Source organism: Nerophis ophidion, linkage group LG20, assembly GCF_033978795.1.
Source record: "Nerophis ophidion isolate RoL-2023_Sa linkage group LG20, RoL_Noph_v1.0, whole genome shotgun sequence".
Classification (NCBI taxonomy): domain Eukaryota; kingdom Metazoa; phylum Chordata; class Actinopteri; order Syngnathiformes; family Syngnathidae; genus Nerophis; species Nerophis ophidion.
The window spans coordinates 25,023,195-25,036,403 of record NC_084630.1 but is presented as its reverse complement, the minus strand read 5'-3'; the positions used below and the strand labels follow the sequence as shown (position 1 = coordinate 25,036,403).

General features: G+C 42.8%; 1 protein-coding gene across 1 annotated transcript; it reads right to left on the bottom strand.

Annotated features, from left to right (window-relative positions):
• Positions 1-8,285: 8,285 nt before the first annotated feature.
• LOC133538914 (protein phosphatase 1 regulatory subunit 27-like) lies at positions 8,286-11,323 on the bottom strand. The gene is made up of 3 exons (XM_061880816.1): positions 11,011-11,323; positions 10,789-10,939; positions 8,286-10,721 (listed from the first exon to the last, which is right to left on the bottom strand). Exons 1-3 carry the CDS (start codon positions 11,222-11,224, stop codon positions 10,598-10,600), a joined length of 489 nt encoding a protein of 162 aa, XP_061736800.1. The 5' UTR covers positions 11,225-11,323; the 3' UTR covers positions 8,286-10,597.
• Between the last annotated feature and the right edge of the window lie 1,886 nt (positions 11,324-13,209).

The window sequence follows — 13,209 nt, the reverse complement described above, 5'->3', positions numbered from 1 at the left end:
AGCACTAAAATACAAATTATTGCATGAATTTGGTTGAGACCAACTATCTAAAAACATGTTAAAACCTAAATTAGGCGTTGGACTTTTTAAAGATGGCATTAACATATCTACATCACCAGCCGCTCCAAAAAAAAAAAAAAACCTTAATTGTTGTCCTTTTCCCCAAAAAAGTGCTAACAAATTCACTATGAAGTGGCCAGCATATGAATTTAAATACTTATATAACCTGTCATTAGTCACTTAAATATAATTTCAAATCTTCATGTTTTCCTTTACTTCATAGTGTAAAGTATACACATAGGATAATCGTTTACTTGATCCACTTCCTGGGAAACTTATCAAGGAGCTTTTTGTAATATTAGGTCCATCAGTGATAAATATTATAAACTTATCACTTACCTCTGGCATTGTTCCCCTAGCATTCAAAAAAGCGGTTATTCATCCTCTGTTCAAAAGACCTCACCTCGATCCTGACCTTATGGTAAACTACCGGCCGGTGTCCCACCTTCCGTTTATTTTGAAGATCCTCGAAAAACTCTTAACTCTTATCTTACTGACAGGATGCAGTGGGTCTCCCATAACAATGTGACCTCGGACTATGTTAAGCTAACGTGTGACGTTCCCCAGGGTTCGGTTCTTGGCCCTGCACTCTTCAGCATCTACATGCTGCCGCTAGGTGACATCATACGCAAATACAGTATTAGCTTTCACTGTTATGCTGATGACACCCAACTCTACATGCCCCTAAAGCTGACCAACACGCCGGATTGTAGTCAGCTGGAGGCGTGTCTTAATGAAATTAAACAATGGATGTCCGCTATATTTTTGCAAATCAACGCTAAGGAAATGGAAATGCTGATTATCGGTCCTGCTAGACACCGACACCTATTTATTAATACCACCTTAACATTTGACAACCAAACAATTAAACAAGGTGACTCAGTAAAGAATCTGGGTATTATCTTCGACCCAACTCTCTCGTTTGAGTCACACATCAAGAGTGTTACTAAAATGGCCTTCTTTCATCTCCGTAATATCGCTAAAATTCGTTTGATTTTGTGCAGTAGCGACGCTGAGATCATTTTTCATGCGTTCGTTACCTCTGGTCTTGATTACTGTAACGTATTATTTTCAGGTCTCCCTATGCTAGACTTTTGACACGAACAAGAAAGTTTGATCATATTACGCCTATACTGGCTCACCTGCATTGGCTTGCTGTGCACTTAAGATGTGACTTTAAGGTTTTACTACTTACGTATAAAATACTACACGGTCTACCTCCATCCTATCTTGCGGAATGTATTGTCCCGGCAAGAAATCTGCTTTCAAAGTGTCACGATCGGCTACTCGGATCGTTTATTGTTTCGCCTGTTATGTTTTTTGATCATGCTTAGACTCTGCCGATCCGTGTGTTTGTGCTCTTCCTGTTTTATCTCGTTTCCATGGTTTCTTATTTGTCCCAGCTGCTGTGCCTTTTTCGCACACCTGATGGCAATTATTGTTTGAGTATATAAGCCTGCATTCTACCTTAGTTCGTCCTCGGCTCATTGTTTGCTCCCACGCAACTGTCACGTATGTTTCCCTGCTTTGTAGATTTCTTTGTGCTAAGTTCCGCCTTAGCTTCGCGTGCGCTCGGTACGTCCCTGTTAGTACTTTTATCTCCTGCTAAGTTTAGCATTAGCTTCCCGTGCGTAGGCACATGCTTTATTTTTCCATTTTTGTACCAGTGTTCTTTTGTTTGCATATTAAATCAAGTTCCTACCTGCAATCCTGTCTGACTGGTCGTTGTGCATCCAAGAGGTGGCAAATCCACTCAACCAGATGCGCCGTAAGCGTGACACAAAGGACTCCGGCTTATTAGTGATTCCCAGAGCCCAAAAAAAGTCTGCGGGCTATAGAGAGTTTTCTATTGGGGCTCCAGTACTTTGGAATGCCCGAATTAAATGCTACCTCAGTAGAAGCATTTAAGTCCCATCTTAAAACTCATTTATATACTCTAGCCTTTAAATAGACTCCCTTTTAAACCAGTTGATCTGCCGTTTCTTTTCTGCTCTGCCCCCCTCTCTTTCATGGAGGTGGGAGACACAGGTTCGTTGGCCATGGATGAAGCGCTGGCTGTCCAAAGTCGGGACCTGGGGTGGACTGCTCGTCTGTGCAACAGTTGGGGACGTCTCTGCATTGCTGACCTGTCTCCGCTCGGGATGGTCTCCTGCTGGCCCCACTATGGACTGGTCTCTCACTATTATGTTAGATCCACTATGGACTGGAGGGGATGCTGGATCCCCTCGATGTCCATTGCACTGGTCGCCCAGTGGGGGTGTCCCCGCATCTGCGGTCCCCTCCAAGGTTTTTCATTGTCCCATTGGGTTGAGTTTTTCCTTGCCATGATGTGGGATTTGAGCCGAAGATGTCATTGTGGCTTGTGCAGCCCTTTGAGACACTTGTGATTTAAGGTTGTATAAGTAAACATTGATTGATTGATCATCAATGTAGAGTACAAACACATATTACATTGTTATAATATTATCATTAGTGCATCTCCTAAGTCTCTTTCTGTCTTGTCTCTAAAAACTTGTGATACCTCTTTTGTTAATTATAATCGAGGGTCTTTGAACACAGCACAGTAGTTATGGGCAATGAGATACAAAAGTGAAACTTGTATATAACTTTATCCTGTACTGCGAGGGATAGTTTTATTACATTTTTACACCTCTACTTTTTTTTAAATGTCCGTGCCGTGTGTGAATACTTAAAGGTGAGCTTTGATTAAGTCATTATGTCTGTGATGACTGGAGTGTCCTATGCTAGGTGGAACAAACCATTTTGTGTTTTTGATAGAAGGTGTTGTGGTCAGTCACAGACATTTTTCATTTGATTCAAGTAGCCTTATGGTTAAACTATCACAGATTGATTCATTTTATTTTATAATTTTTACATCTTTTTTTTTATAACTTACACATTTAAAGGAGCTATATGTAATCATTTCAGGTCAAGTCCTGGTACCCCAGCACCTACAAAACCCTCAAAAGAAAAGCGCTATACAAGTACAAACCATTTATTTATTTATAAATCTAGACTCCAAACATCCCAGAACAAGCTAGTCCGGTTACTTTTAGACCTCCACCCCAGATCACACCTCACTCCAACCCACTTCTCCAAAGTGGGCTGGCTCAGGGTGGAGGACAGAGTAAAACAATTTGCACTGAGCCTAGTCTATAAAACCCACTACACCTCCCTGATACCGAAGTACATGTCAAACTACTTCCTTAACGTAAATGACCGCCATAACCACAACACCAGGGGGAGCTCCACAAACCACGTTAAACCCAGATTCTGATCTAACAAAGGTCTTAACTCATTCTCTTTCTATGCCACATCAATGTGGAATGCACTCTCAACAGGTGTAAAAGTAAGTGCATCTCTATATTCCTTCAAAACTGCTCTAAAACAACACCTCCAGGCAGCATCAACCCTTTACTAATACCCTCCCCCATTCACATCCCATCTCCCTGGATTGTAAATAACCAAATGTAAATAAGCAAATGTACTTCTAATGTATTTACTTGTTCTTATGCTATCTGAACTCACTATGTTCTGCTGGCTGTACATATCCTACTGAATAAGACCTACACTGTTTCAATGTCCATTTCTCTGTTAATGCAATTGTTGATGACTGAAGTACTGATATCAACCAAAGCTCCTCATCCCACCCCCCGGATTGTAAATAATGTAAATAATTCAATGTATATACTATGATGATTAACCTGTGTGATAACTTTATTATGCTAATAGTATATATTTGTACCATGAATTGATTAACATGGACCCCGACTTAAACAAGTTGAAAAACTTATTCGGGTGTTACCATTTAGTGGTCAATTGTACGGAATATGTACTGAACTGTGCAATCTACTAATAAAGTATCAATCAATCAAAAAAAAGTCATCATTATATGGCCCTGATATGTCAAAATGCATTAATAAATCATGTTTTTTTTCCGAATACCTCTAAAACTGATAACGGTAGTTCAGCTGGGACATGCTCATTTAAAAATGTTATTTACAACCCCGAAATCTTGTTTTCATTTAGATAGATGGATAGATAGATAGATGGATGGATGGATGGATGGATGGATGGATGGATGGATGGATGGATGGATGGATGGATGGATGGATGGATAGATAGATAGATAGATAGATAGATAGATAGTACTTTTTTGATTCCTTCAGGAGAGTTCCTTCAGGAAAATTAAAATTCCAGCAGTAGTGTACAGAGTTGAGATCAATTTAAAAAAAAGTAAAAAGTAAATAATGGGGGTTTAAATGGAAACAAAATAGAGAAATATTACCATAAGAATAAAAAATAAAAAGCAACAATGGGAATACAATTATAACAGTAAAATAAGAATATAACAAGACAAAGTAGGCAGTAGTGACCATGTTATGAAAACGTATTGCACTGTTATTGTTTTGCATCCCCTGTCATCCTAGTACCCCCCGCCCCCTGCCCCAGAGAGGAGTTGTACAGTCTAATGGCGTGTGGGACAAAGGAGTTTTTAAGTCTATTAGTCCTGCACTTGGGATGAAGCAGTCTAGCACTGAACAGGCTCTTCTGGCTACTGATAACGATATGCAGAGGGTGACTGGCATCATCCAGGATGCTCACTAGTTTGTCCACAGTCCTCTTCTCTGCCACCGTCACCAGTGAGTCCAGTTTCATTCCGATTGTAGAACCGGCCCGCCTGATCAGTTTCTCAAGTCTGGAGCTGTCCTTCTTAGATGTACTGCCCCCCCAGCACACTACCATGTAGAACAGAACACTGGCAACCACAGACTGGTAGTACATCCACAGGAGTTTTCTACAAATGTTGAAGGAGTGCAGTCTCCTGAGGAAGTAGAGCCTGCTCTGTCCTTTTTTGTACTGGTGGTCCGTGTTGACAGTCCAGTCCAGCTTATTGTCCACCCAAACCCCGAGGTACTTGAACGAGTCCACGGTCTGTACCTCAACTCCCTCGATCACAATAGGTTGTGACCGTGGACTCGACCTCCCAAAGTCAATGACCAGCTCCTTCGTCTTTGACGGATTGAGCTGCAAGAGGTTCGTGTGGCACCAGACAACAAAGTCCCTCACCAGGTTCCGAAACCCCTCCTCTCTGCCGTCCCTGATGCACCCAACAATGGCTGTGTCATCCACGTACTTCTGGATGTGACACAGCTCTGAGTTGTAGCAAAAGTCAGCGGTGTACAGGGTGAAGAGAAGAGAGGCCAGCACCGTTCCCTGCGGTGCTCCGGTGCTGCTGATCACAGTGTCGGACGTGATGTCCTTCAGTCTGACGTACTGTGGCCTGTCGGTGAGGTAGTTCGAAATCCAGGCAACCAGGCAGGGGTCCACTCGCATTTTGTACAGCTTGTCCTGAAGGAGGCGGGGCTGGATGGTATTAAAGGCACTCGAGAAGTCCAGGAACAGGATCCTCACAGTGCCATTTCCCTTATCCAGGTGTGAGTGGGCTCGATGCATCAGGTAAAGGATAGCATCCTCCACACCAACGCATTCCTGGTACGCAAACTGCAGGCTGTCCTGGGCATGTTGCACCTGTGGTCTGAGGAGGCTGAGAAAGAGCCGCTCCAATGTCTTCATTAGATGAGAGGTGAGCGCCACTGGACTGTAGTCGTTCAGCTCACTGGGGCAGTTCTTTTTGGGAACTGGAACGATGCATGACGTCTTCCAGAGGGTGGGCACTCTTCCCAGCTGCAGGCTGAGGTTGAAGATCCTTTGAAGTGGTTCACCCAGTTCTGCAGCACAGGTCTTCAGGAGTCGGGGGCACAGCTTGTCTGGGCCTGCTGCTTTCCTTGGCTGTATCTTCCTCAGTTGACCTTTGACCTGGTCCGCAGAGATGACTGTCTGCGTAGAGGTGGTGGAGGGGGGTGCTGCCATGGCTGGGGGGGAGGTGCGTTGAGGGGAGCAGAAGATGGGGTGGCTGTGATGGGGAGTGGGGGATGGAGAGGACACGGGCTGGTTAAACCGGTTAAAGAAGTTATTCAACTCATCGGCCCTCTCTATTGTCCCCACAATAGCTCTGGTCTTTGTCTTGTGGCTTGATGGTTTTCACACCTTCCCAGACCTCCCTCACGTTGTTCTGCTGCAGCTTCTGCTCCAGCTTCTTCTTCCTGTAGCTGATGTCCCGCTTTGATTGATTTATTGATACTTTTATTAGTAGATTGCACAGTACAGTACATATTCCGTACAATTGACCACTAAATGGTAACACCCGAATAAGTTTTTCAACTTGTTTAAGTCGGGGTCCACGTTAATCAATTCATGGTTTGACCAATTAGAAAGTCTGTGAGTGTGTTACGTCAAGGTTGCCAGCGCGATCTTCGTCTGGCTACTGCCACTGGTAAAGTTACTAAACATGTCAGACGTTAGTAAATCTAAAAGGCCTCATGACAAAGCCAGGAACAAAACGAGGATTTGTATTGGGGATGCCTTTGAAAGATGGAGACGTTTGAAGGCGGAGAGGATTTTTTCATCTGATGTCTAACTTGGTAATTTCCTCCTTGATAGGTAAGTCAGGCATTTACATTTTCTGGTTACTCTTAATAAATGGAAATCGACATTTGGTATGTAAACTATATTGTCCAATACAGTCTATGATCTTGCCTAACAAAGATAGTATGTTGGTCCAACCAATGCTTAGTGTGATAGTGATTCGCTCCTGGTGTAATGCTTAGCATGCAAGCCCGGTCAACGACACATCGACATACAGGCTAACGGGGGAAATATATGCTTATTAGTCTGTATGTCAATGTCTAATTGACCTGACGGTGCAAAATATATTTTCGACAAATAAACCCTATGTGAATATGGGTAGTTTCAGTGCCTATATCCTTGTCAATATGCTGAGGAAATGGGTTCCAATTTTAGCACGATTGTCATGGCAATGTAAAACGTATGGAGACAGCCAAATCCCATGATAAAATAATTCCTCATTCATGTTTGCATATTGTGGACTACATGTACCAAGTTATACGGCAGTCTGAAACATTTGAAATAGTAGCCTATAGGCATACCTTAGTAAAATGTCTCCACTTTAGTTTTGGGCGTACATTAGGCGGCTAAGCATGCTAAAGTGATGGCCTCTCGGGCAGTAGGGCATCACGGCACTGCGGCTCGATCAAAAGAGACGTCGGAGACCCTTTGCTGAACAAAAAGTTGCTTTATTACAAGCGGGCATCTATAAACAGGTCTGCAGTACCAGAAGGAAGGTAAAACAAATTAAGGACTCCTCACTGGAGAAGCCATCAGTTTTTATATTCCTTCTTTCTGTCGTTATGTGTGTGTGCTAAGTCAGGAGAGTGCATCCTGACCATAAAAGGCGATGCACGTGTCTAAGTGTCTGTAAAAAAAACTGCTTTAAGTCATAACTTAACTTGAGCTAGGCAAGTACTGTATTCTCAAGGATATGGTTGTAACTTTTGCATCCCGAAGTCCTAAATAGAGCCTCTTTTCCTACAAGAAGTGATCCAATCCACTTGCAAATGTCAAACTAGGGGGCCTTATCTATGTGCTGTCAGATGAAACAAAAATGTAGCTGTTTCTTAAGAGAACCAAACTTCATGAATGTTTTTTGTGACAAACAAGTATGAGCTCTAATCATTCTATCACAAAAAATAAGAGTTGTAGAAATGACTGAAAACTCAAGACAGCTATGACATTATGTCCTTCACAATTGTATGTAAACTTGTGACCACAACTGTGTGTTCGAACTGAAATACCACTGTTTAATTAAACTTGGTAAACATTCCCCACACGAAGAACATAAAATGAGTTGATCAATTCACTTCAATTAATTCAGGTTGGTTGTAGTTTGTTTTAGTCTGTTTTCTGATAGTACTGACAAAAACCATATGATTGCCATTTGTTGTGACATTATACACAGGAATGACGTACTTCTTCCTGAAACTAGCCTCATTTCTGTTTAAAATGTGTCGAGCTTGATTAGGCTGCGTATCTGGCAACCTCAGTCAGGGAGAGGGAAAGGGGACTACAGAATTTTGACCATGATTGCAGTATCAGTTCTGGCCAGATTCTTACATATGGGTCCTTTAAATGGCAGAAAAAAATCTTTAACGACAACCTCCCCACTTCAAAGTCACTGTTTTCACCCCTTGTGGCATCTTTTTTTAAAATATATCACTGTAGGACAAAGCACAAGTCTGGATTTTTAGTAGGTAGTAAATATGCTTTACACACCTGATGGAAAAAAATTAAGATGAAATCTGAGGAATTATATAAACAGTTTATTTGAAAAAGTAAAAAACAAATCAAAAAGAGCACAAACACACATTGGCTCGACCTTGCCTTCCTCACTTGAACACATTTATGGCCAAACAGACGGTTAGGAATTTTAGAACTCTTAAAAATATGTATTTTCTGCACTACGTAAATGAGAAACATAATCAAATCAAAACATTATCTTCCTACTAGGATTTTCTTTAAAGGATACCAACGCTATGTAGCAAACGTCACATTAGCAGTTAGCAGACTGTGTCGCAAACGGTCTTCTGAGAGATTATTTATATATATCCATCCATCCATTTTCTACCGCTTATTCCCTTTGGGGTCGCTGGTGCCAATCTCAGCTACAATCAGGTGGAAGGCGGCGTACACCCTGGACAAGTCGCCACCTCATCGCAGGGCCAACACAGATAGACAGACAACATTTACACTCACATTCACACACTAGGACCAATTTAGTGTTGCCAATCAACCTATCCCCAGGTGCATGTCTTTGGAAGTGGGAGGAAGCCGGAGTACCCGGAGGGAACCCACATAGTCACAGGGAGGACATACAAACTCCACAGAAAGATCCTGAGCCCAGGATTGAAACCAGGACTATTCAGGACCTTCGTATTGTGAGGCAGATGCACTAACCCCTTTTCCACCGTGCTGCCCTGATGTGTAATGTCTATTGTTTAAATGTACGGCAGTGAAAATGAATTTCCCCAACTGAGACCAATAAATCTAAATCCAACATGGGACTGACAGGTGAGTTTTGTTGCTCAGGTGTCTCCCAAATACATTGATTATTCAAACAACAAATAGCACAGAAGGTTTGTATACAAAATTACCAGAAATTTTTTAAATGTGTCCACTGGATGTTGTAATAACAATTATTTGTATCTTTGTAGATGATGCTACATATGTACAAAATAAACTACGTTAGTACATCAGTCGAGGAAAACAAACTACATAAATAACATACTGTAATTGGATTTTGATATCATTTTTTTTTATATCCTGATAGATTGAAAATTAACACCAATGAGTTGATTGATGAACATCATCACATAATTTATTCAGAAAATATAAATAACGACAAGTATATATACTTTAACCACAACAGGTAATGGTAAAAAAACAACCCTAAAACATTATCATTTGTACAATTTCAGAATGTGCTTGTTCTATTTTTAAACGAAGAAAATAATCTAAAGTTGTCTTTATTTTTAAGGTTATCGTGCCGTGATTTTACCAGTCCGACGTTTTACTTATAAACCAGAGGAAAATACCTTTGTGAAGATGGACTGTGCAACGACTTGTGGCAGAGGAAGTTATCTGCAACGCTAGTCGGCCATTCGAAAGAGAGATCTAGCATGTATTTGCTAATAAACAAAACTGTTAAATGATTGTTGTAAGTTAACCATATTGTCATGTGAAACATATGGAGACAGCCAAATCACATGACACAATAATTCCTCATTCGTGTTTACATATGGTGGACTACGTGTACCAAGTGATATGGCAATCTGTAACGTTTGAAACAGTAGCCTGTAGGCATACCTTGGTAAAATGTCTCCGCTTTAGTGGCGTACATTAGGCTGCTAAACATGCTGTACTGATTTCCACCAGTATTACCATTGCTAGCGTTGGTTGTAGTTCGTTTTAGTCTATTTTGTCCGAGTATACCGTGTCTCAAAGATTATTGACGTAGGATGAAAAAGTAAAAGACGTGTGCGCACAGGAAAGAATATGTGTCGGAATTGAATCCGTTAGCACAAGATTGACAGTAAAAGTTGAAAAAAGTGTCGTGCTTTGTGGCCCACCTGGGAGTAGATTTTTCTCCAGTGGCCCCCGATCTAAAATGAGTTTAAGGCCCCTGAACTAGACGCAGTGCTCTGTCAGTACATGGATATTGTCCATAAAAAGAGTCTACACAATTCAGTCTGCACTGCTGGAAACTCAATGGGTACAAAAAAAAAGGAGAGAAGAAGAAGAAAAGAAAACATTTGACTGGAGGACACAGTGCACTCATGGAAGTATTGTGTGTGAAATGTGAGCCAAAACCTGTGTCTTGTCCACCTTCTCCAGTATCATGTCAAATTAGACCAAAGTGTTGATTGAAAGTCACCGCAGCATAAAAACCAGAGCTGGTTCCAGGAGGTCCACCAGGGGATGCAGCCAGCTCCGTCGGGCCTCCTTTCATCGGGCGTCCACCGTCGCCTCCTCAGTCGAGGCAGCTCTCCGCTTCAAGATGCCAAACTCGTTGGGGCTTCACCGCCCGTCTCCGAGTCGAGAGACGTAACCTCAGACGTTCTCAGCCGTCGACAACCGGGCCAAAGAGGTCCAGCAGTTCCTTGTTTTCTGGCTCGATGAGGTCCGAGGGCTTCTCCATGCTGTCGTTTTCCAGGTTTGGGTCGGCGCCAAGGGAGAGAAGGTAGCTGAAAGAAAACGGATCACGTTGCTGATTGTCGGTATCAGGAATGTTGGGAGTGTGAAGATGCTCACCGTGCGATGTGAGGGAAGCCGTCACTGCACGCCATGTGAAGCGGCGTCCACCCTTCCTCGTCCCTCTGGTGGATGTCTGCTCCGTAGCGGATCAGGAGCTCCACACACTCCAGGTTTCCGGACAGAACTGCCTCATGGATGGCCGCCATACCTGTGCACACTTATTACGTTAGCGACCATGTCAATGCACCGTCTGCACGTCAAACCAGAACAGGCCGGTACCGGAGTGGTAGATGGTGTCCAGGCGGACTCTCCTGGCGCGGATAAAGCATCCGATCCTCTCTAGCTCACCGTGCCGTACAAAATCTTGGAAGACGACGTCGTGAGAGAAGTGGACGCTGCGGAGGCACTTTTGCGATGCCGAGCTTCTGTACTTGTCCTGGGGGAAGGCGCCCAGTCCCCCAGTCTGAGACACGGGATAACTGTAGTACTTCATCTTTCTGTCAGATCCCACGGAGAAAGTCGGTGTTCTGTAAAGTTCTTTCTCTCAGATCCACTCACGTTCTCAGGATAAATTGAGAGTGGTGCAAGACCTCCCTCTGCCTCTTTTTATACGCTCTGTCAGGCTATTTTAGGAGCGGTCAGGGTTCCTCCCTTAACCAGTCACGAGCCGGGAGAATCGTCACGTCCTCAGCAGGTCGAGGAGGATCAGATTTAAGGAGACTCCCGGGTCACTCACGTACAGATGCAATAACCAGCATGTTGTTTTCATTTGAAATGAATGTCTTCAGCTTTCGTCAAAGACTATTCAAAAACCAATTGTTTGTGGCCCCATTTTGCCTTTTATCATTATTATTATTATTACTAGACTCCTGAAGGTCTCCCACCGCCCATACACACACTCAGTATGGGGGACCGGTACTTTTTAGATGTTGTATATTACCGAATATGATTCATTAGTATCGTGGCACTATACTAATACCGGTATACCGTACAACCCTAGTACACAGTTTCCATTTTCTTGTATTATTATCAGATTATTATCATTGTTTATCAACAAACTCTGTGATGAGGTGGCGACTTGTCCAGGGTGTACCCCGCCTTCCGCCCGATTGTAGCTGAGATAGGCGCCAGCGCCCCCCCGTGACCCCGAAAGGGAATAAGCGGTAGAAAATGGATGGATGGATGATGGATATCAACAAACTAAAACCTGCTTTGGAATCAAAAGTCAAAGTGACAACTTAAATTCAGCCAGTGTAGAATGTTCATTAAAAAAGGGTTTGAATGACACAAAGGCAAGAAATACAGTAGGAATGGGATTGATAAGGCGCTATTTGGTTTACCTGACACATGAAACGTGACGTATTGCAAGAGTGTACAATCCACTTTAGCCGCCATTCCAACTTTGACCACAGCATCAGTTATGTAGAGTGGAGCGTTCCCTCAATTTCAGCAGTCTGCATTACATAATGATTAACCCCTCCTCATCCTCTCATGCGAGATCCACCCAGGAAAGGGTCGTACAAATCCCTTTCCGACAATTGCTTGTTGCATCACATGATTTTGAGTTAAGAGCTCATTTGGAATTTGATGTCTGCAACATGTTTAAAAAAAGCTGGCACAAGTGGCAAAAAGCACTGAAAAAGTTGGGGGTTGCTCATCAAACACTTATTTGGAACATCCCACAGGTGAACAGGGTAATTGGGAACAGGTGGGTGCCATGATTGGGTATAGAAGCAGCTTCCATAAAATGCTCAGTCATTCACAAACAAGGATGGGGCAAGGGTCACCACTTTTTGAACAAATGTGTAAGCAAATTGTCTAACAGTTTAACAAAAACATTTCTCAACCAGCTATTGCAAGAAATTTAGGGATCTGAGAATCTGGAGAAATCACTGCACGTATGCGATGATATGACAGACCTTCGATCCTTCAGGCGGTACTGCATGAAAAACCAACATCAGTGTGGAAAGGATATCACCACATGGGCTCAGGAACACTTAAAAAAACACTGTCAGTAACTACTGTTCTTCACTACTTCTTTAAGTGAAAGTTAAAACTCTACTATGTAAAGCCAAAGTCGTTTATCAACAACACCCAGAAACACTGCCGGCTTTGCTGGGCCTGAGCTCATCTAAGATGGACTGATGAAAAGTGGAAAACTGTTCTGTGGTCTGCTGAGTCCACATTTAAAATTGTTTTTGGAAATCGGATGTCGTGTCCTCCGGACAAAAGAGGAAAATAACCATCCGGACTGTTCTAGACGCAGAGTTCAAAAGCCCCGCATTGTGATGGTATGGGGGTGTATTAGTGCCCAAGGTATGGGTAACTTACACATCTGTGAAGGCACCATAAATGCAACATCTTTTTCATGGACGCCCCTGCTTATTTCAGCAAGAGAATGGCAAGCCACATTCTTCATTGGTTACAACAGCATGGCTTCGTAGTAAAAAAATGCGGGTACTAGACTGGCCTGCCTGT